The 23,826-nt window shown below is 43.1% G+C and overlaps 2 protein-coding genes across 9 annotated transcripts; both read right to left on the bottom strand.

The window, feature by feature from the left end:
* Positions 1-1,278: 1,278 nt before the first annotated feature.
* Positions 1,279-8,594, bottom strand: LOC4334726 (uncharacterized). Of its 8 annotated transcripts, none has more exons than XM_066308826.1 (5): positions 8,132-8,594; positions 2,559-2,638; positions 2,320-2,479; positions 1,926-2,112; positions 1,279-1,839 (listed from the first exon to the last, which is right to left on the bottom strand). In XM_066308826.1, the coding sequence occupies exons 1-2, from the start codon at positions 8,548-8,550 to the stop codon at positions 2,587-2,589; spliced, it is 471 nt and encodes a 156-aa protein (XP_066164923.1). In that variant the 5' UTR covers positions 8,551-8,594; the 3' UTR covers positions 1,279-1,839; positions 1,926-2,112; positions 2,320-2,479; positions 2,559-2,586. The 8 variants fall into 8 exon arrangements, with proteins under 8 accessions (XP_066164923.1, XP_066164924.1, XP_066164922.1 ...); XM_066308827.1 differs by having other exon boundaries at positions 2,320-2,375; positions 8,132-8,571; XM_066308825.1 differs by having other exon boundaries at positions 2,320-2,473; positions 8,132-8,571.
* A 1,976-nt stretch (positions 8,595-10,570) lies between these two features.
* On the bottom strand, positions 10,571-15,149 carry LOC4334727 (uncharacterized). Its single transcript, XM_015776759.3, has 9 exons — positions 14,580-15,149; positions 14,057-14,178; positions 12,659-13,944; positions 12,326-12,574; positions 12,062-12,228; positions 11,786-11,865; positions 11,553-11,700; positions 11,179-11,328; positions 10,571-11,095 (listed from the first exon to the last, which is right to left on the bottom strand). Exons 1-9 carry the CDS (start codon positions 14,955-14,957, stop codon positions 10,859-10,861), a joined length of 2,817 nt encoding a protein of 938 aa, XP_015632245.1. The 5' UTR covers positions 14,958-15,149; the 3' UTR covers positions 10,571-10,858.
* Positions 15,150-23,826: the final 8,677 nt, after the last annotated feature.

The raw sequence follows: 23,826 nt of genomic DNA on the forward strand, positions 1-23,826 counted from the left end.
GCATCGATCGGCATCCTCCCCAACGGCATGACACCGAGGTGGAGGCCACGGGGGCTAGTGCGATCCATCACCTCATCACTGACATGGCTCAAGCGGATCCAATGATGGAAAGGCCCTAGGTATCTCCAGATCTGATATTGGCAGCGCCCTCCTTGACTCTTTGATGGTGAGGGGGGACAGAGCAGGAGGGTAGGTGAGCAAGAGAAAGGAGCACAACCTATTTTCAGGCTTCCAGCCAAGTAAGGAAGAAGAGGGGAGGAAGGAGAAGGGCGGTGCCGGAAGAAGAGGAGAGGAAGGAGAAGAGCGGTGGTGGATGAGAGGCGTATGGGCAACTAGAAAAGCGACAGGGAGATTGGGGATTGAGTAAGGTGGAAAAGGATGCGGACGGATAAGGACGATGAGAGCTCATTATGTATCCCGTCCCCACTCCCCCGGACGGGATACCGTAGGTTAGTTTTTCTGCAGCAGGAATTAAGAGGAGGGAAACGATGACGAGGGATTCGGAATCGGAGAAGGAAAGATGCCTTGCCTCAACGTGTTCCACCAACGTGAACCTCGACGGAGTGGACACCTCCGCCGTCCTCGCCGACGCCTCCAAGACCGTTCATCCCTTTTCCTCTTCTTCTCTACCCATAACCACCCTAGGTTTAGGCCTGCTCTCTTGGTTTCTTCATCGATTTTGCTTCTTGTAGCCGTGCTCCGTTCCTAGCTTGCAGTTATCTACTAAACTGGCAATTTTAGTGGATTATCGCTCTCTTGTCTGGTGATTCAGTCTGCTCGAGGAGGATTATTAGGGTTTAAGTACCGCCATCGATCTTTGGCATGCAACTGATGCAATGGGGATTTTGATCTGTACTTTAGTATGGAACTACCAACATTTCCATTCGCACAAGTTCTCACCTCTCAACTATGTATCAACTATGGTGATGTTCATTTGGGTAATAGGACGAGGGACAGGGAGGGACTGGTTGAGGGGATAGACAAGTTCCCTAATCCCTATTCTTCTTGGATTTCCTTCACAATTCACAAACTTTGTATTACTGGTGCCTGAGTAAACCATCATCCCTCAAAATAAATAGTAAACCATTTACTCTATGAAATCTAAACTTGCAGTATTGCTAAGCTTCATTTCGAGTTTGGCTGCAAAAATAGTAAACCATTTGGAATACAAACTTTGTACTTTTGCAGCCAAATTTATAAACTTGCCTTTTCTTTTCCACATCAAATCCTCACCTTTTGGATTTTTCAGCAAGTAATAAATTATTTGCGAAAATAGTGTGCCGAGTCTGTTCATTTGGCTGCAAAACAAATCTTGATGCACCATGAAGCCCATCAGTGCTACATACCAAGTAGGGCCAAAGGCCAGTAGGGTTAGATCTACCACAATTCCTAAGCTACTACATCTGCCTTCTGCCATCTGAATGTGCATATCATCCTCCAATCCACTTTCTTTCCATTCACCATTCCAACCAATCGACACAACAACAGCAGTAGCAAAGGTATGAGAATTGAGAGACTCTATACACAGCTCCCATTCACATGGCTCAAAATCAGAACAAATCACAAATGGTGGTTAAGAAAAAAGTAGCAGGAGGTTAGTCGAAGCTCGATGACCGGCTCCAGTACCCGTCAGCTGAAGTGTCCATGGTCTGTTCAGTGCTGCAGTGCGAGAGGGTGTCATCCTCCACGCCCAGCAACGCGAGGTTCAGGTGTGACTGCATGTTTGAGTCAGGAGCCGCCACAGCCTCCTCGTCTGATCCGTCGAAGCTCGCGGTGACGTGGGACCTTGCCCAGTGGTCAGTGGATCGTTTCGTCATCTCCTTCAAGCAGTTTCAAAATCTGTGTTGCCAGAACATAGCAAGTTGAGGTCAATCATCAAGACATTTTTTAAGTATTTTGCACATGTAATTTGTTCAGGTTCTTACCTGTGACATTTCCGGTCGGGAATGAGAAGATGTCCTTGTGCATAGCAAGGCTGCAAGAGTCAGTCATCAGCTAAAGAATGGAGGCCTAATCCAACATCATCCTCTCCATTTCGTCACAGTCATAATCATTTCCCAAGAATGGATCAACCAATTGTTTAATTTCCCCACTTGATAGTAATGGCTTTGCCTGAAACCGTCAACATAGAATTAGCAAAAAGAAAAAATAATTAATAACTTGCTCGTGCAAGAGTGCTTGTGTGGTCAACAGAGCAAAAAATGCAGCAAAAAATTCCAACAGTGCGTGAACGTGCAACTACCATTTTGTTCTTGGCTCAGGGCATGTTACTGCTCAGAGCAAGCCAGCTAGGCATATATGGGGTTAAGGATCACTCACCCATCCAACCAGGCTTTCCTGACCCTTTGCACATCCTGTTCTAATATGTCTTCTTCCTGAAATAATCTCCAGAACCAGAATTACAACTCCAAATGCATAGACATCAATTTTCTCATTGACCTTCCCGTGCGAAAAATACTCGGGAGCCAAGTATCTGTCACTGGAGTAGTTTGCTTAGGCATTTCACACTTGACAAAAGTAGCAATAGCAGGTAAAAATAGCATAGAGATGGTACTTACCCAAAAGTTCCCGTGATGTCAGTACATGTTAGGCGGGGAGTTGAAGCTGACACTTGCTTTGCCAACCCAAAATCACAAAGCTGGAAATTTCAAAAGAGATGATGTCATAAGCAGAATCAAAATTAACTAGTAAGGCTACCAAATACTCAATGCAATTCGTCACTGCTAACGCATTAAGACACTTGCTTTGATCTGAAAATAAATATTTACTGTACTGAGATTGCTTCAGGTATTTCAGTATTTGCAAATCTCTTGTGATTATTTACCTGTGCCTGAAAATCCTCTGAGAGGAGGATATTCGAAGACTTAACATCTCCATGAATCACAGATTGGGTGATACTTCCATTATGTAGATATTCAAGTGCCTTTGCTATGCCAATTGCTATTTTGAAGACCTCACCTGCCACTGGTGCTGCCTATCCAGGCATCTAGGCTTATCGTTTGTGATTTTATTTGTTACCAACAATGTGTTGGCTGACTTATCTTCAGATCAGTTTTTCTTTATGTTGATTTTTTTTCGCGAACACGCAAAAAGATTGCACGTCAATATATTAGAGGAATAGAGTTTTTGTTACACACTGCAATTGGCCAGACCGGCTTATGCCAAGGAAGGGGAAAAAACGCAAAGTCAAAAAACAACGAAGAGAAAAAAGAAAAAGAAAAACTTGAACGCTACTCTAAACAACGGGAGGGGGCAGAGTCATGCTACACTCCCAACAAGTCCCTAAAGGAAGCAACGCCCGCTAACGACCACAACCGGCCCTCCGACAGGATGGACTCTAGGACCACTGAGACCGAAGAGAGCGCAGAGTCAAACACCCCGGAGTTATGTTCCTTCCATAGCTGCCACAAGACCAGGAGGACCAGGGAGTCGAAGCTGGCACGGAGGTGATCAGGTAAACCAGCCTTGGAAGATGGCCACCAGTCCTGGAGCCAGCTGCCACGGGGGGCGAGAGGGCATTCCAGCCAGGAGGCGACAGCACCCGTAACCAGACCTGACGAGCGAAAACGTAGTCGAGGAGGATGTGGTTCGCTGTCTCGAGCTCTTGAGCGCAAAAGGGGCAGGTCGAGTGGCTATCGATGCTACGCTTTTGGAGGAGATCAGCCATCCAACAGCGCTGCTGGAATGCAAACCAGAGGAAGAATTTGCATTTAGCAGGGCCTTTCGCGTTCAAGAGAAGATCGACACAAGCAAAGGAGTGCTGGCCAAGGAAGAACGCCTGGTACGCCGAATGCGCCGAGTAGCGCTGGTCACTCGTCCAACGCCAGACAAGACGATCCTGTTAACGACCAAATTTGCTAATCCAGGGATCAGAGATGAGGAAGAAATCGAGAAGGAATCAAGATTGAAATCATTCCGGAAACAGAGTAAGGATCAGCTAGAATCTGAATCGGCTACGACTGAAATCGGCAGAGTTCGGTCAGATGGGTTAGCCGATTGAGCCAAATCTGACAGCATGACATGGCATACGTTGTCGGTTTAGGTTGATGCACTTCGTGATGATTGCCGCACATGGATAGAGTCCTAAGAAGGCAATTGTATCTATTAATTAGGATATTTTATGTAATTTCCTTAGAGATAAGTGTGGGCAAAAGTTTGCCGCAAATACTTATGGTATCTTAGAGTTTGTTAGAGATAAGAGTCGTGTTTGATATGGACATGTTTTGTAATTCTCGGGTATAAATAGACCCCGAGCCCCATGTAATCAAATTAACACACGTTCAATACAATCTCGGCGCATCGCCACCCTTTTTACTTTCGTCTTGTTTCGACGAGTTCTTGCTTTCGGGTTGAGCTGCATCGGTTTCGATCTTCAACAAGAGGTAAAACTTGTTATGGTGGCTTGCGTTCTCGGGATTAGTGCTTCCATCTTTATGATACTCTAATCTTGTTTATGTAATTTGTCGAGTTATCATATATCTTACATAATCTCCGGCAATATCGCTATCTAACCTATAATCGGCTAACATCTGTCGGAAGAGGGCAGCCGATTAGGTTAGATATCGATGTTGACTTAGATTATATAGGATATCCACCACTCTATGAAACTTCCAATGGCTTGATTGTCTAGATATTGTCATTCTTTTCATACTTATAGCTGCATCAGTTGAGTTTGATCTTATAAGTCGTGATTAGAATCTCAATCTCTAGCCTGCTTCTTGGTTGCCGATTAGGGTAGTATCGGGGTTTCAGCCGATCTTACCTGATTTAACTATATTTACTCTATATGCTTCGCTGATATGTTAAATCTGCCATTTATATTAAGATCTTGTTGCATTTAAGTATATTAGGCCTTTGTTTAATATATCCTATTTGCTTTGATATCCTAGTATAGAGTTGTATCGGAATATTAGCCGATACATGCTAGATCTATCTGATCGGCTATGCTATGAACGTATATAGTCTTGTTGTTAATATATATTTTGATCTAAGTGATTTATATTGTCTCGGCATGGCGACCAATCTATCCCAATCACTTGATTTATGTATATATCGACACGGGGATTATATATTGTTAATATCTACAGCCGATCGAGTAGATTTAGTTCTTCCTTACTTATTTATGACTGCCGATCGATGCATATGTGACATCGGCTCAAAGATAAATGATATGTCATCGGCACCTAGCCGATCGGCTATCGTTTATGGATTTAACCGCGGTTTCTTTGTCTTTGTTTCTTGTTGATTGCAGGATCAAATCAACTGGCACGCTAGCATACCCGAAGGCGAGTTTTGGACCTGCACTGGAGTTAAGTAGATCCCCCAGGCCTCGTATTTTTACGTCAACAGATCCCCGACACCCGGTGAAAGTTGGAAGTGAAGCACCGCGTCCTAGACAAGAAGAAACTGGGAGATGCCCGGGACAGTGAGGGCCCCGCGGATGTCAGAAATCCAAGCGTTGTTCGCCAGGCCAGAAGAAACCGTGCGCGAACCACGCAGACGCGGGGGCACAACGAAGAGGAGATCTGGAGCCAAGGAGGCAACAGAGCGGCCACCGATCCATTGGTCAGACCAGAAGAGAATCGACTCACCATCACCCGGCACGAAGAAGGTGGACGCCTGAAACATGTCAGTGACGGCTCGCTCGGCTGGGGCTTTCAGGCCGTCCCAGTAAGGATTCCCTGAGTGTTGGAGCCAAAGCCAACGAACTCACAGGGCAAACCCTGCCAACTTCAGGTCAGGAATTCCTAACCCACCGAAAGCTTTGGGACGACAGACATTCGTCCAAGACACCCGGCACTACCCTCCATGAGCCGAGTCTGTACCCGTCCACAAGAAGGCGCGGCGCTTCTTGTTAATGGCCTTGATCATCCAGGCGGGAAGACCGATCACCATAGACACATGGACCGGAATGGAGGAGAGAACAGACTGGACCAGCACAGAGCGGCTAACCAGAGTGGTGAGTTGTCCCTTCCAGGGCGGAAGACGATGGGAAACTTTGTCCACAAGAGGTTGCAGGGCCGCCTTCGGCAATTTGCGAATGGACAACGGAATGCCGAGATAGGATTAGGGAAAATCTGAGATTGAGCGGGGAAAGCAGGACTGCACCAGGTCCAGGTCCTCCGCCGAACAGCGGATCAGAGTAACCGAACACTTGGCAAAGTTAGTGCGAAGCCCGGATGCTGCACCAAAGATAGAGAGGATACCCTGGATGAATTCGAGATCCTGACGAACCGGGGAGAGGAAGAGAACCAAGTCATCAGCGTAGAGGGAGGCATGGTCGTTGAGCGGAAGGAACCCGCCTGACTCGGAGGCTTTGCGGAGCATCGTATTGAGCACATCCATGACCAGAATGAAGAGCATGGGAGAGAGAGGATCTCCCTGCCGAAGACCGGGAAACAAGGCCCCGGCACCCCATTGATCAGCACCCGGGAAGAGGAGGCACCAAGAATGAGGAAAATCCAATCACGCCAGCGCTGACTGAACCCCAGGTGGGCGAGCATCTCAAGTAGAAACTGCCAGCTGACCGTGTCAAAAGCCTTGGCGATGTCCACCTTAAGAAGGAGGCGGGGGATATGCTTGGCGTGGAGAGCCCTGGCCGCGAGCTGAACATAGCGGAAGTTGTCATGAAAGGGATCGGCCTTTGACGAGGCACTCTGATTGGGCGCCACAAGCTCGCCAAGGTGAGGAGAGAGACGGGAAGCCGGGATCTTGGAGAACAACTTCCCAAAGCTGTGGATGGGGCTAATCGGTCGGAAATCCTTGACGTCAACAGCCTCGTCCTTCTTTGGCAGAAGGGAGATGAGGGTATCATTGAGGGAGGAGAACCCCCGACCGTTAGCGAGAAAGAGGGAGTTGAGAGCCGCCATGACCTCTGGCTTGATCACCGACCAGCAAGTCTTGTAGAACCGGCCCGTGAACCCATCCGGACCGGGCGCCTTGTCAGAAGGTAAGGCCTTGACCACCGCCCAAACCTCCTCCTCCGAGAAAGGGTTGTCCAGCCCCCCAAGATGCGCAGGGCAGAGACCAAGGGAGTGGAGGTCAAGGGCGAAATCGCGCTCAACAGACGTCCCCAAGATAGCGCCAAAGTGAGAAGAGGCAAGCTCCTGAAGCTCATCGTGGGAGACGGCAAGTTGGTCCCCATCTTGAAGACGTGTGATGAAGTTCTTCCGCCTTCGGGCTCTAGCGTGCAGGTGGAAAAACATGGTGTTTCTGTCACCCTCCTTGAGCCAGATCAGACGCGAACGCTAGCGGGCTCGAGCGAGGCAAGCTAGCCCAAGGCACTTCAGTTTCAAATCCCGCTGCAACCAAGTCTCCAGGGGGAGAGAGACCGGTTCTCTTGCGCGACGTCAAACCGGAAGACGTTCTCCTTCGCCATCTGCAGTTGGAGACGGACGCTGCCGATGTGACGGTCACTCCAACTCTTCAGGCGCTTAGCCGTGTTAGCAAAACACCATGCCAGTGCGGGGAGAGGGGGAAGGTAGGAAAATCTGTGTTGAAACAGATTGCCATGCTACCATGTTGTGCTGAGGATTATCTATGTTCTACTGATTCATCAGCGTCACCAAAGCAATGACTAATATGATCTATTTAGTGCTGCAATTTAAAAGTTCAATTATTGTCACAGTACACTACACACTCATTTAACTCTGGCAATTACGCAGTGTAGAGTTTGTAATTAAATGCATAATGCTCCAATTGTCTCTTTCCAACCTCCTTTCGAAACCGAAATGAAGGAAATGATGCCTCAGTGCTCAGTGCTTACTTTAGTACTCTCTATTCTATGAATTTAGACACGTAAAGCACATATATACATCAAAACAGCCGAAATTCTGACAAATCGACCTTTAATAAAATTTATTTTGAAAATAGACCCAAAATATTCCTTACTTCCCTAAATGTTTGACGCTGTTGACTTTTTAAAGTATGTTTAACCATTTGTCTTATTCAAAAACTTTTGTGAAATATGTAAAACTATATGTATATATAAAAGTATATTTAACAATAAATCAAATGATAGGAAAAGAATTAATTATTATTTAAATTTTTTTAAATAAGACGAACAGTCAAATATTTTTAAAAAAGTCAACGGCGTCAAACATTTTGGGATAAAGGGAGTATGAATATTTACACAATCTTGTCGCCATAGAGCACCGTGAAGGCTATGTCGTCCTCGTCCTTTGAATTGGCTGACCGTCCCCGCCGCGGCCGCGTGAACGGCAGCACCAGCGATGCCGTGAACCGCGCAGACATGGACCGCCGGTGAGACGACGACGAAGGCGACGGCGTCGTCGTCGAAGCGAGAATGTTCGCCCCCGTGTCGCAGCCGCCATGGGACGCCGCGGCTGCAGGAGGAGGCGCGAGGAGCCTCGGCGGGAGCAGCAGCGTCGATGCTGCCGCCGGCGCCGGCGCCGGAGAAGAAGATGCACTGCTACTTCCGACGGCGGCGCCGCCGCCGCCGTGGTGTGGTTGCTGCTTCGGGACGCCTGGCTGGAGCTCCCACTTGAACGGGATGGTGCCCGGCCTCTTGAACGACTCGTCCAACGCCATTGGCGTCACCAACCAGAGCTTGATCACTCGACGTTTAATTCTTGCGTTTTTATGTGCAGCGAAAGCCATTATTTGCACATGGCACCTCGCTTTCTTGGAAATTTTTTACAGGCAAGCGACGTGCACATGCAAGTTAATTACCAGCGAGAAAATTAATTGCAGTGGCTGTTGACAGCATCAGTACAGTCGATGAGAGTGATTAGCAGTACTGGTAATCACTAATCGCTCTTGAATAAATAAAACGATCGTGTTTACAGCTAGCTGCTTACAGATCGGACCATGCAATTAGCAACCATGCATGTATAAAAGTAGTCAAGTAGAAGGTTCACTGTAGTGGTGCTGCGTGATTTTGGCAGTCAGAATTGAGAATGTCCACACAATCACAATTAATGTGCGGATCGGTCGATGCATACGCAGATTTGAACATATACGATCGGGATTAAAACGGTGACGGAAATTCCCAACCAACCGTCCGAGCATCGTTTCAGTAAAACATGGTATTGTTTCTAACTCTCATCCTATATAAAATTTAGTTTAGCATTGTATATATTATAATCAGCCCTAAATATTACCTCTGTTTTAAAATATAAGAGATTTTCTCATATAATTACGTGCACAGCATCTCTTATATTATATTTTAGGACGAAGTAACAATTAAAATGGGTAAATATGGTTCATTCCCGATCAACCGATAATAACTGTTCTGTAGAGTTGCAATTTAGTCTCCAAACGGGCTGTTTGATGGAAAGTTCCTCTCTCTTTTTTGTGAGGACTTAGCTGCAAAATGACGAGCATGATGCAGAGGAGGACAAATAGGAAGCTATCAGTTGATCAATCCAGCGAGGAACAAGCTGTTTGATGGTGCCATTCAGTATATTTATGTAGTAGTAATGAATATATTTCAAGCTGCCTTGCTTGTTGTCTTGTGCTCCAAATGTCATCGCTCCGATAACTCAGATCAAGTTCGCTGGAGCATACTTATTATCTTAGATAGTAGGAATACTAGGCACCAACTCTTAATAATAAATAAATGGATACATCATACATGATACTAACAGGTAATAGCATATTATTTGCTGCTTCTCCTAGAGATCACTCCGGAACATATCTATCTGGAATCATATGAACTAGTGTTTTTGTCTTCCTGAGGACTTTGTTTTTGGAGGTCTTGTTGAGAGGACATGGGCCGGTTACTAGGTTGGGCCAGATCAGTTGCAGTTGATGATGGGCAAATAGCTAGGCCCAATTGTTATCCAACCGCCCAGTGAACTGAGGCCCAAATGATCTTGTAACACTCTTCTCAGTTTGATGATGTCCATTTTCACAGCACTCCTACTAGAAATATCTGACCCCCACGATCTATACTATTGCACCACGTTTCAACAAATCCTCTCTATACTATTAGTTCCCCCGAATTTTAAAATCATCTACTTGTTTAATAAAAAGAAATCATAGTATTACTTATAAGTGCTTATTAATTGATTTAATAAGTTAGAAACTCAATTTGTTTTCCGTTGCAACGTACGGGCCACAGGCTAGTCATATCTGAATGATGCAAAATTTGCAAGTGTTAGGTTTACCCCAGTAGCATCCTTTGTATTGGAGGTGTCCTGAAACTTCAGAGTTTGACAGAGAGACAAGGCTCACATGTGTTGATGCGAAGAGAGCTCCGGTAGGGAGCATGCGGTGTCAGTCCTGTATTCATGAGACTCTGGTTTTGTCTGAACTGGCCCAGCCATTCCTGTACTGAGAACAGTACATCAAGAACGGCGTTTCGTCATGCCATGTTACATTTACACCTGGAACTGCAAACCAGATCTTTGCTGTACAGTAGCTGACAAGATCAGTTACATCATATGTCTCAGTGAGAGAGAAACCTACTACTAATGGTGTGGCTGGCCAATTCACACATACAGTATGTGTAGTATGTTCTTCATCAAATGGTGGTGTTAGATGAGCATCTGAGACAGGCAGCCTGTCATGGCATGGCATCTGAGAGGAAAAGCAAAACAAAAGCAACTTGGAAAAGAATCAAATCTTGATGCACCATGAAGCCCATCAGTGATACATACTCCTACCAAGTAGGGCCAAAGGCCAGCAGGGTTAGATCTACCACAATTCCTAAGCTACTACATCTGCCATCCGAATGTGCATATCATCCACTTCCTTTCAATTTGCATTCACCATTCCAACCAATCGACACAACAGCAGCAGCAAAGTTATGAGAATTGAGAGACTCTATACACACAGCTCCCCATTCACATGGCTCAAAATCAGAACAAATGGTGGTTAAGAAAAAAGCAGGAGGTTAGTCGAAGCTCGATGACCGGCTCCAGTACCCGTCAGCTGAAGTGTCCATGGTCTGTTCAGTGCTGCAGTGCGAGAGGGTGTCATCCTCCACGCCCAGCAACGCGAGGTTCAGGTGTGACTGCATGTTTGAGTCAGGAGCCGCCACAGCCTCCTCGTCCGATCCGTCGAAGCTCGCGGTGACCTGGGTTCTTGCCCAGTGGATCGTCTCGTCGTCTCCTTCAAGCAGTTTCAACATCTGTGTTGCCAGAACATAGCAAGTTGAGGTCAATCATCAAGACTTTTTAAGTATTTGTACATGTAATTTGTTCAGGTTCTTACCTGTGACATTTCGGGTCGGGAATGAGAAGATGTCCTTGTGCACAGCGAAGCTGCGAGAGTCATCCTCTCCATTTCATCACAGTCATAATCATTTCCCAAGAATGGATCAACCAATTGTTTAATTTCCCCACTTGATAGTAATGGCTTTGCCTGAATCCGTCAACAAAGAATTAGCAAAAAGAAAAAATAATTAATAACTCGCTCGTGCAGGAGTGATTGTGTGGTCAACAGAGCAAAAAAAATGCAGCAATGGTCCTAGACAGCTTTAATTCCAACAGTGACTGAACGTGCAACTACCATTTTGTTCTTGGCTCAGGGCATGTTACTGCTCAGAGCAAGCCAGCCAGGCATATAGGGGGTTAAGGATCACTCACCCATCCAACTAGGCTTTCCTGACCCTTTGAACATCCTGTTCTAATAGGTCTTCTTCCTGAAATAATCTCCAGAATTACAACTCCAAATGCATAGACATCAATCTTCTCATTGACCTTCCCGTGCGAAAAATACTCGGGAGCCAAGTATCTGTCACAGGAGTAGTTTGCTTAGGCATTTCACACTTGATAAAAGTAGCAATAGCTGGTAAAAATAGCATAGAGATGGTACTTACCCAAACGTTCCCGTGATGTCAGTACATGTTAGGTGGGGGGTTGAAGCTGAGACTTGCTTTGCCAACCCAAAATCACAAAGCTGGAAATTTCAAAAGAGATGATGTCATAAGCAGAATCAAAATTAACTAGTAAGGCTACCAAATACTCAATGTAATTCGTCACTGCTAACGCATTAAAGCACTTGCTTTGATCTGAAAAAAATATTTACTGTATGAAGAAAAAACTATAATTGCTTCAGGTATTTCAGTATTTGCAAATCTCTTATGGTTATTTACCTGTGCCTGAAAATCCTCTGAGAGGAGGATATTCGAAGACTTAACATCTCCATGAATCACAGATTGGGTGACACTTCCATGATGTAGATATTCAAGTGCCTTTGCTATGCCAATTGCTATTTTGTTTCTCTTCTCCCAGCTAAGGCTATCCTTGCTGTCATGCTTGCCTGAAGAGCAGTTACAACCAGTCAATCACAAAGTAAGAGATGAGCTATCAATAAGGTCAGGGAATAAATATGCAAAGTATTTCATTTTAAGGATTACCATGAAGTGCTTTGTCTAAGCTTCCCTGGAGCATGTAATCATATACCAACACAAGACTGTAGTTATCAGAACTGAATCCTCTTAGTGAAACAATATTGTCATGTTGCAAGCTGGTTGCAATCTCCACCTCTGTAACAAACTCTTGTATTGCATCAACTGAAGGTTTCAGAATCTTTACAGCTGATAATGTGCCATCAAATAGTTGTGCCTTGTAAACTTGGCTTGTTCCTCCCTTTCCAATTAACATATCTGCATTGGTGTAAAAGAAAATCAGCAGACAACTTTGCCAAAAAGCCTGTGAATCAAAGTAATGCACATCCCAAATGACATTACCTGGTGAGAAGTTTGACGTAGCAAGTTTCAGCTCTTCATAGGTAAACAGCCTACACGTTGAAGAGTACTTCTCTTGAAGCGATTCCACTTCATTTGGAGGCCATGATATATCATATAAAGAGAACGAAAACATAGATTCTGTGTCAACAGCTGAAGTGGATTCACATTCGGAATCACAATTCAACCTTGGACTTGCATCTGATTTAAATGATTTGTTGTCTGCAACTGAAGTATAACGGCTTGGAAGCCTCATTGCCCACTGAACCATGGAAATTTTGGCCCATTCAAAAGATGAGCTTCTTTGATGATTGAAGATCCTCCTTCGAAGTCGACAGCGGTCGGGCCTTCCCTCTATCATCCTTCTTAGAGACATTGGAGAGCTGGAGGGTGTATCGACATCACGTGCAGCGTTCTTTGGTGAATCCTCAGCTTCTGTAGATACCATGGACGAAGTCTGTTCAGTTGTAGTCGTGCAAACTGAGACATCCTTTTGAATATCACTGGAGAAACTACTGCTGCGCCTAATCAAACCTTTTGCACCGAAGGAACGCTTTGATCCCCCAGAACTTCTACCTGAATGGCCAGTCCTTGGCAATCGGCAGTACAGTTCACCATCTCCTTCAGCAGACAGACTGGCAGAATCATCGTGTTTCCGACTCGCAGTTGAACGGCTAGAATCACCGCTACTCCTGCCTGAATGATCATTTCTTGGGGGCAAAATACAGTACAGCTCCCCATTCCCTTCAGTCGGTGGCTCGGTCGAATCATTGGATTGCCGACTGGACGTGCTTGCAGCTGAATGGCCATTCCTCTCTGGTAACACACAGTACAAAACACTAGCACCCTCACCCGGAAGCTCAGAAATCTCATCTTTCTGGTCGGCAGTCGACTCTTCACCCTTGTCAGATGGATCAACATCACCCTGAACCTGATCCGGAGACAACTCAGCAGGATCCACACCGGAAGGCTGCTGTTCACCGGAGACGGCATTCACCGGCTCGGTCTCCTTTGTGCCAACATCGTGCTCTTCTTCTTCCTCGCCCGCACTACCACCACCATCTCTGGGTGGTTCATGTAAAGGTAAAGGTTCCTCTTTACACTGACGGGCTAGGAACGGCACCTCGCAATACAACTCATTATCACCACATCCAGGAATCTCCGCGGAGACCTTGCCTGAGTGGACATTGGATTCTCTCCTGAACACGATCTTGCCGCTGTCCACGGCGAGCACCGCGCACTTGGCCGGCAGCTTCTTGGAGCAGTATTTGGCGACGGAGTGCAGGGACCTGACGAATCCCCCCCAAAAAAAACGAAAGTTGGCCATCAATCATATCATCATTGGGTGAAAAATAAAAGTTGATGAGATTTGATAGCGGATGCGGATCGAATGTCACTTACGAAATCCCGCGCTTCTTCTTGGCGATGCCGACGATAACCTTGGATGCCCCAAACAGGTTGGCCTCACGAACTAGCGCCTTGCGGACCGAGGAGTCCTTGCAAATCTTGAGCTTTAGATTGATCTGCACAACACAAGACCCCAAAGTTAGCTTGCTGAAGCAGTCAATTACTGCGAAAATACTGCGATTTGCAGAGGGGAACGAGCGGGAAGTATGTGAATTGCAGAAGGAAAGCCATAAATAAAGGTAAAAAAATCGCATTACTGCAAAAGTTAGCGGAAACCACTCTCTGAATATTTGTTGCAACTGGGATAATTTATGCAGGATGGGTGAAAAATTGTAAGGATATGGGCTAAAAATCTAATCCTTCAAAAACAGCCAAAAATAAAGGAGAGATTGAAATCAACCAAACAATTGAGAAGAAAAAAGATGAAGCAGAAGAGAAGGATGGACATGGTTGGTAGAAAGTGGCGAGCAAACTGGCAAGTCGAGGGCGAGAGAAGGGAGGGGAGAGGGAGCTAGACCTGCTTGAGATTGCAGAAGCCCTCGTAGACGGCGAGCATGGTGTCGAAGTCGACGGCGGTGGTGGCGGCGGCCACGGGCGCGGAGGCGAGCACGACGTGGACGGCGACGATGCGGTCGCCGGGGGCGGCGACATTGATGAACGTCCACGTGAGCAGCGTCCGGCTCGCGGCGTCCGCCCGCACGCCCACCACCAGCGTCCTCCCCTCCCGCTCCCCCTCGCCGCCGCCGCCGCCAACAGCGACGTCGGCGACTCCCTCCCTCTCCTCCCCGGAGCACCCTTCCTCCGCCACTCCTCCGCCAGCGCCGTCCATGGCGCCCTCCTCCATCGTCGTCGTCCCTCCTCCTTGCTGATGATGCTTCTTGGATACTACCTTCATCTCTCAACGGCAGCAAACACAGCGCGTCACGACTCCCAAGGCAAGCCCACCATGGCCGCGTCGTTTCTTGCCTCGAGCGCCGTTGGCTGCCTCCTCCTGGCAACCGTCGCGTCCTCTCTCTCTCTTCTTGGGGCGGTGGTGGTTTCTTTCTCTCTCTAGTTTGTCTCTCCCACCATTATAGTAGCCGCGGCTGCTGTGGCTGGCGATGGCAACCGCTCTTCTCTTTCTTTCACCGTACTTCCGTTGAGCAATTCGCCTGCCTCCTTTTCCATTTCTTTTTTTTTCTCTCTCTCTTTTCTTTACAGGTTATTCTCCGAATATTAGTTCATCTTTTTTTTCTCTCTTTTTTTGGGAGGCAGTTGTGGTAGTAGTAATGTGTCACTGACAGATGCACGTGGGAAGAAAAGGCGCGTGGGATTTGCGAGGAGTGAGGGGGAAGATTCCAAGGAAAAAAAGCCTCTCTTTACTCTGCTGCTACTGTTAATCTTTGATTTAGTCTAGTCATCTGTGACTGCTGCTGCATTTAGTCACTGTGACGACGATACTGTGATCTCTGATGCAATCTGACCCTTTTTTCTCCGATTTTTTATTTACTAAACGTACTATGAATTGGACTTTTTTTAAACGAGAGTAATTTTTTAAAAGATTACATACTACCTCCGTCTCAAAATAAATGCAGCCATAGATATCCATGTCTAGTGTTTTGACCGTCTTGTCTTATTTAAAAATTTTATAAAAAAAATTAAAAATATTAGTCACACATAAAGTACTATTCATGTATTATCATCTAATAACAATAAAAATACTAATCATAATTGTTTTTCAAATAAGACGAACGATTAAACGTTGAGCATAAACAATGTTAAAACTGCACTTATTTTGGGACGGAGGGAGTATATTATTGTGGAATTCATTTATTAAAATTTCGATTTATTGTGTTTATCATGTAAATAATCTGCCTCAATATCACGTAAAAATCTGTTTTAAACGTGGCCTAAACTTTGTTGATTATAGTATGATTAGTTATTCATTTTCCAAACTTCACATGCCTGAGAGACTAGTACAGTACATGATTTTTCCAGTAATGCAGTTGCATTTTCTTCTGTGCTCTTTCTATTTTGGAAGAAGTAACATGAATGAAACTACTCCATGCAAGAATCAAGATATATGACTGCAATTAGGAACCAATTATTCAATCTGTTGGGAGGTCAGATGACCAAACCTTTTTCCATCCATTAATTAGGTCAGATCTGACAGCTACTTATCCAAGTCCCAAACTAATGGGGAGAATTAAGAGTCGCTGCAGGTCTATGCTGGGTCTTCCAATTAGTAGTTCTGGCTTTGTTTAATGGATGATTGTCTGTTGGAACTGAGCATCAAGGTCACTTGCTGCATCGCTGGTCTCCTAGCTGTTAAGGTAGCATGCACATTCACTGTTTCAATTAATCTTGTTGCATTTTTCAGCTACCACGAAACTGTCAGAAACGTATTGACCATACTTTCCTGTCCCAAATCCTAATTGTCTTGTTCTGCAGGCGTACTCATTAGGTGACATTTGATTCAACCTTCTGGAACAAATAATACTTTCATGCATTAGTTAAAGAATCATGAGGTGATGACAAGCCTTAACTTGCAAGTCATGATTTGATAACCCAATGACCAACACTGCAAAGAGCCAAAACTGGTCAAAAGGATTGTCCAGTGGTGATTATCCATTGCATATTTATACTGGATTAATCAAGATACTTGTTTCAGCCATTGTCTTAGCAACAAAGACATATTTTTTTATCAAGCGAAACAATTACATAAAACAAAACAAACAAATTAATTTTTTTAAAAAAACATATTCCTTCTAGAGATGATGACTTTTAGGACCCGGCCTGACCTTAAACGTACGAATCAGACGACAGTCGTATATGTGAAGTTGTGAACCTATATTGAAATATGAACAAAAGGTCAAATTAAAGACCAGATGAAGACAAGCAGAAAATTGTTGGCCTGTGGATTTAGCTACATAATTAATGGTAACACACACAAACACACGGCATGTTTTACTCGCCCGAAAGGAAATAAAATGTGTTGTCTGCGAGTGGGTAATGCACAGTTAATTAGCTAATAGGGTGCACTTAACATGCGTATTAATTAGCTAATGGAACAGTAGCAGTAGTTCTCAATCAGTGAGGTTTCGAGCTTGGAAGGAAGATTGTTTAATTGTTGCGTACAAGCTTAGCGTTAATTGCGCACACGCACATCCGTCACATTAATCAAGCATCGAGTATTTATGGAGCAAATTGCTTACAACGGTCGTCCTAGGCTCCTACTCCTTCAGACTTTCAAAGTACTCATCCAACGAAATGCTTGATCAAATAAATAATTAAATAGATAGATAATGCTACTGCCTGTATGAAATAGTAAGAAAAAAAGTTGTTTGCTCCCAAAACAATTCTTGTGGCTGACAATTGTGTTGATCAAGTTTCAGCAAGTAGTCAGTAAGTCAGATTAGAATCTAAATAAAATACTCATGCTGATCTGAAATCTATTGGCGTATGAGATAGGTTAGTTGTGTTAACTACGCTGCACCTTTTTCATAGCAAAACTAATTAGTACGGCACGGAGTAATTAAGTTGCAAAAACGTCTTTGCAGGATTTAGTACAGTAGCAGCAGCTGGTCCTGTTGTCTGTCGGTGTGAATGTGCAGTATTATACGAGAGAGCCCACAGCATTTCGTGCAGTCCTGAGTTGTTGCAAACCAAGGTGCAGCAATTAGCTGTAGTTGGTCACCTGAGCAGATCATGCAATGGCACTTAATTAGCTGTATAGTCTCCACGCATCTCATGTGGAGCAAATTGCAGGATTATATCTGTAGAGTAGGAGGAGGATTATAATTGTAGCAAATGTGTATTGTCTGTACTTCCCTTGTTCATGTATTTAGTGGTAGTACCACCACCAAACAGAAATGCATTATCACCTTCACCTAACTAATCCCAAATCTGTGCAACAGCTTTTACTACAGCAGAAGGGACATAGGAACTCTAATGTATTATTCCCTCTGTTCCATAGTAGGAGTAGTAGTATTATAAAGCGTTTTTTTGGCTTGTCTTAAGTTAATTTTTAAAGGTTCGATCAAGTTCATTGAAAAACACACAACAATTAACAACACAAAATTAAACTTATTAAATCCACCGTTGGATATATTTTTATAGTATATTTATTTTATGTTAGAAATGCTCCTATATTCTTTATCAATTATCATGTGTCCAAATACACTGTGAAATAGAGCTGTAAAAAAAGCTCTGAAAAATGCAATCAATGCAGTACACATCATGCTACGTGTGTACACACTTTGGTGGTCAGCTTGGTCAGCATGTTCTTCATCTTCTTCTTCCTGGGTTCGCTGACGAGTAAAAAACGTGGAGAAGTGAAACTACTCCACTGAACGTGTCCATGTCAATGCACAAATGCACAATACATGTACCTGTCATCAACGATACAAAGATGTCGATTCAGTGGACCCTTGCTTGATAGTTTAATTAATTTTGTCCTCACTATAATCCAGTCTTATTCCAATGTGAGGTCAGGAGAGATGAACAATGCAAAAATATATGCATTATTTGGTGCTGTGTTTGTAATCCTGGAGGCTGAAGCTTTTTGCCTGTTGGATTTGTGTTGGTACTTGGCACACACGCACGTCAGCATCGAGCTGCCTCTACTGCTCTGCTTTGTTCTCGATTGCTTTGATTTTTTTCACAGTTTCAGACTCCTCTCGTAGGAAAACTTGACCTGGATTATTCTTCTGAAGGTTCACACTTCATTTACCTTTTGGAAGAACAAGAATCATTCCCAATTGTGATTCTCCATCGTCTGGATCGAATTCTGTTCAGAAGTTCAGACAGACACCGTAGTTCACGGCTTCATGCTTCTGAATCTCACCCAAGAAAAATAAAAAGAGCCGGTAGCTATCTGCCTTGGATTATATATCGTCCCTGACATGCATTATTTTTTATTGGGATACCATACATGTATTCTTTCACTTGTTTGTCAGTAGATATGCTCGAGTCTTAAATAAATCCTCAGATTTGACCAGAGATTAATCAACTGAATAATTAATGTATTCGATGGATATATGATGGTTCACCTCACCGACCTAACCTCAATCAGTAATCCTAGAGCTATCGCTGCAGGCCTGTAGAACAAGTCCGGTTCACTGTCGTAATCCTTCCAGAAATTAAAAGATGAGGAGAAAACTGCTGCTGCAACATGATTAACCACGTGAGTAGAAAGCTAAACCTCCATCATTTCAGTATAATTCTAGGCTTAGCAGATGTAAAGCTGACAACTTTATGATTAAGGGTGATGGTACATGACTAATCAATTAATTAATTAAACTCTTCCTGTCTACATACGCTGGAGTGGTACTGAAAAAGTTCGGTAGTAATAGTACCTTTCTTGATTCTTTACAAGTGCAGACCTAAGAACGATTGAGCTTGAGATCGATAGATCCAGCGGCTGATCATTTCATTTCTGTACTTCTGCTAATTAAATGATGACCATATTTGGTATAGTTTGGGTTCAGAGGAATAAAAATTAGTATCTGATTAACAAAAAATTAGCAGACATTTCATGAAGCTAGCACGGTCAACAGTGCAAACGCATGCTCAACGCACGACTTGTTCCTCAGTGATGGAATGGATGGAGATGACATAATTCCACGTGCTCAAGTAGTAAATGTTGAGTACTAATTGCTAGACCAAATATGCATATGCAGAGCTTAACATGGTCTGATTAGTTAGGAGCAGTTCACACACATGCAAACATAACTCAACTTGCTATAATTAAATTAACAAATGTATAGGAGTATATGTTAATTACTAATTAGGAGTCCTATACAACTCCATTCTCCATTATCTAAAAAAAATAAAAAAAATACAACTCCATTCTGTGAAGGGGATGGACTGAGCAGTAACGTATTGTTCAGCTCGTGAGCACGCATACGTGCAATTAGTTGGGAGAATATATTATTATACGGTTTGAACAACCAGCTTCTGAATTATTTACAGTTGATGAGAGGCGAATATGAAATGAAATTCGAACAGGGGCAACTGGGCAAGCATGTGCAGACAAGTATATATGCATCACGCATGACCACCAACTACTAATCTACTATACTCTCCATCGATCGATCGATCGATCACGCAAAGCTAAAATCTCTTCTAGAATTAACTTATCAATTGGAGTTCTTTTAATGATCTACTGTTAAAGCAAAAGGATATAAAGGTCTAGCTAAATCTAGGTTAAGTACAGCTGGATGCTAGCTAGCTAGTTGCTGATTTCTCCTAATTTCACTGTCAAGTGACTTAATTACCTCATACTTTTTCCTTTACAATTATTCTTCTGTAAAGAACACGGTCTGCACCTTCCTTCCACTCTGCTTTATGTCACTTTTTTCACTTTCTGAATAACCTTTTTACCTCTCTTTTTTGTGAAGTTTCGAGCAACAGCAGATGAAGCAAAAACCTGTCCATTATGTTGCCACGATGAGTAGATCAAAACGATCGATGTGATCGTGATCCATCGCTAGCTGCTTCATGCATGCCGCAACATTAATTAATTAAAAATGCAAGCTTAAGCATCCATGGCTGTGCTGCCAGGTCATTTTCCTGTCAACTAATCGCTGCACAATTAATTCCCAGTTGAATGGAACAGTATGCCATTTTATTTTCTCTCACTCTTTAATCAATTATTGGTCATAGAAGAGAAGTACAAAGTCAAATTTTCAGCCGGCAAGTAGGAGGTCGGTCAGTTCTGCTTGGCGGCCGGAACTTTCCTTGAACAAAATTTGAATTTTCAACTTTAAATTTAAAGTTAATTTGAGGTTTTTATCATCGAAAATTATTTTTCATCCTTTTTTTTTATACTAGTTAAGAACACGCACGTATATAAAAGTTTTATTCATAAATTATATTCCATTTGCAAATATGCTGTTTGGTTTATTTCCTGAATAAGTGAAACGATGGGTAGTATCAGTATATATAATACCAAACTCGTGATTAAACTTGATGTAGTTATTCTAATTCAATGAAAGTTTCTATTATTATTATTTTTAAAATCAATAGACATGGTCGTCACTGGGCGTACATTCGTGAGATGGATCATTCGAAAATATTAATCCAATGTAGCTAGATATATAGCTGCTTGATTTAGAAGTGATCGATGGTCACTAATTAAGATTTAGTAATCGACAAGAAGCCAAAATTATTAACCCAGCATCAGCATGCAGGTGTAGTGTGTTAGTTGGAGAGCGGTTGCAGGATGTAACGTGTAGCTAGAGAGCTCGATCTGCAGAGAGTGACACATATAATGCAGTAAAATTAAAGAAAAACAACCAGACAGATATATAGGCACAGAAAATAATTAATCATTTGGCCGGTCGATCGATCGGTAGTCGTCAACAATTCAACATCATGCATGCATATATCTCACTCGGTCGATCGATCGATTGATTTACACCAACTAATTCGATCGTGACGATGGGTATGTGTATGGCGATCTATTGAGTTGTTAAGTGGTTAACCAACTAACTTGATTACAACATCTAGTACGCTACCCCTCTCTCTCTCTCTCACACACACACATTGTTAAGTGGAATAATTAACATGTATCCATCTATATATGCTAACAAACACATATTGTTTGCAAAATAGTATAGAACATAACAGAATAAAGTGTATCGAGCTACTAAACTAGGTGGAATATAATGTCGGAATGTGTGGTTTTGTCGTTTTGGCAAATACTGTATGAAGCTAAAGATGAGTGTACTATTATATGATGTGCACCTGCTCTGGTCTCTGGCCTGCCTACATATACGCACACTAGTATATATAGTATCCAGGACAATACACGTATATATGTACGCATCTACGGTTCGATTGTGCAGGCTGGTAGGTACTCCCTCTGTCAAAAAAAAGATAAACTCTGGTTTCCGTGCCTAATATTTGACCGTCCGTCTTATTTAAAAAAATTATGAAAAAAATTAAAAAGACAAGTCACGCATAAAATATTGATCATGTTTTATCATCTAACAATAATAAAAATACGAATTATAAAAAAAATTTATATAAGACGGACAGTCAAAGTTGGACACGTAAACCCAGGGTTTGCCTTTTTCTGGGACGGAGGGAGTAGGTAGTATAAGACAGACAGGAGAAAGACAGGCCAGCGTATGTGTATACGTACGTACATACGTGCGCTAATTCGATCGCTTCTCGCTGGACATCACGTGCAGGTCTATACCTTTTCGCGTGTGCGTGCTTTTTGCCTTTTTCGAGCGAGCATATACATATACAAATATTGGATATGAATCTAGCCAAAATTATTACGGAGTATATTTTTAAACAAAAAGGAGTACATGGGAAGACGAAGCTACCCTATAATGCATTTTAATCCTTGCCAATATTGATCAATGAAATTAATATTCTATCATAAGGTAGCACGTCAATGCCACAAGAGAGGCAGTTTGTAGGTTCCAAGCGTTGAAAAAAAACATGCATGAGGGAGCAGTAGCTAGCCGGTCGATCTTTTTGATGTGCGGTTGTGTTGGTCCTCCTATAGTCGACATGAGCAACGCCCTGATTTGTCATCACACGGCGATAATGCAATCTAAAATACTCGCTCCGTCTTATAATATAACAATAAAGTAGAATATCCCCGTAAAAATAAATCTAGTAGAATATAAGATATATCTTAATACGATGAATCTGAACATGAGCTATATCTAAATTCGTGGTAGTAGCATAAGTTCAGATTCATGCGTCGGAAAGGCTAATCCGCGCGCGCGTTGCTGGCGCGCACGCCGGCCCACGAGGCCCATGCACGCGCATGCTTTTGCGCTTCTCTCTTTTTTTTCTTTTTTTTACGCCGCTGTTTCTTTTTTTTCGCCGTATATTGTTCCTGTCGTACGGATAAAAGAAAAAAATATAATTAGTTTAGATTAGCTTCATATTTTTACTAGTGGTTGGTTTACTAGTAATTTTTAAATTTTAACTTTAAAATTTTCAAATTTAGACATGAAAATTTTCAAATCTCAAGTTGAAAGTTTCAAAATTTTCAAATCTGGACTTGAAAGTTTTCGAATCGAGTTGAAAGTTTTGAAATCTCGAGTTGAAAGTTTTCAAATCTCAAGTTGAAAGTTTCAAAAGTTTCAAATCTGGACTTGAAAGTTTTCGAATCGAGTTAAAAGTTTTCAAATCTCGAGTTGAAACTTTTCAAAACTTTCAAATCTGTACTTGAAAGTTTTCGAATCTGAGTTGAAAGTTTTTAAATCTGAGTTAAATATCTTCAAAATTTGACTTTAAAATTTAAATCTTAAATCGAAAGTTTCTTAATCTAACTTGAAAAATTTTCAATCTGTTAGTAAAAATATCTCAAAAAAATCTCTAAAATCTTTCCTAATTACTGTTATTAGTGTTAAGTAGTGTTAACTAATACTAATATAATACTAATATAGGTGGTTAGGTGGGGAAGCGCGTATGCGCGAGCTAGGCGCCCCCCTACAATACACTGAAAATATTGGTCGACTCCGCATCGTACCGCTCTCTCCCTCTTGTCGTTTTAGGCCCACGAGCAGTAGGAAAGCCCACCGATTAGAACTCGGTCCATCTCGCACTAACGGGACGGGAGCCCATGAAAGGCCGGGAAGGACTGAAGGAGAGCCCACTAAGATATCTCTTGCTTACTCCACTGGGCCGCATCATAGCAAACACTGCCGAATTTTTTTTATTTATAATTTTTTTTATTAAAAGTTTTACAAAAATAATTTTCCATTTTGAAAATTAACGGAAATAGTCGCCTACCGCCCTTTGGGAGGGCGATT

This window comes from Oryza sativa, chromosome 3 (genome assembly GCF_034140825.1).
Source record: "Oryza sativa Japonica Group chromosome 3, ASM3414082v1".
Taxonomy (NCBI): Eukaryota; Viridiplantae; Streptophyta; class Magnoliopsida; order Poales; family Poaceae; genus Oryza; species Oryza sativa.

What these genes read in the sequence shown, in the direction of transcription:
- LOC4334726 (XM_066308823.1), bottom strand. Translation starts at nt 7,205, where the DNA reads ATGTTTTTCCACCTGCACGCTAGAGCCCGAAGGCGGAAGAACTTCATC.
- LOC4334727 (XM_015776759.3), bottom strand. Translation starts at nt 14,957, where the DNA reads ATGAAGGTAGTATCCAAGAAGCATCATCAGCAAGGAGGAGGGACGACG. An exon ending in AGGAAAGCCTAGTTGGATGG is followed by an intron (nt 11,329 to 11,552) that starts GTGAGTGATCCT and finishes TGACGGATTCAG; the next exon opens with GCAAAGCCATTACTATCAAG. An exon ending in CCCGACCCGAAATGTCACAG is followed by an intron (nt 11,096 to 11,178) that starts GTAAGAACCTGA and finishes CTGGCAACACAG; the next exon opens with ATGTTGAAACTGCTTGAAGG.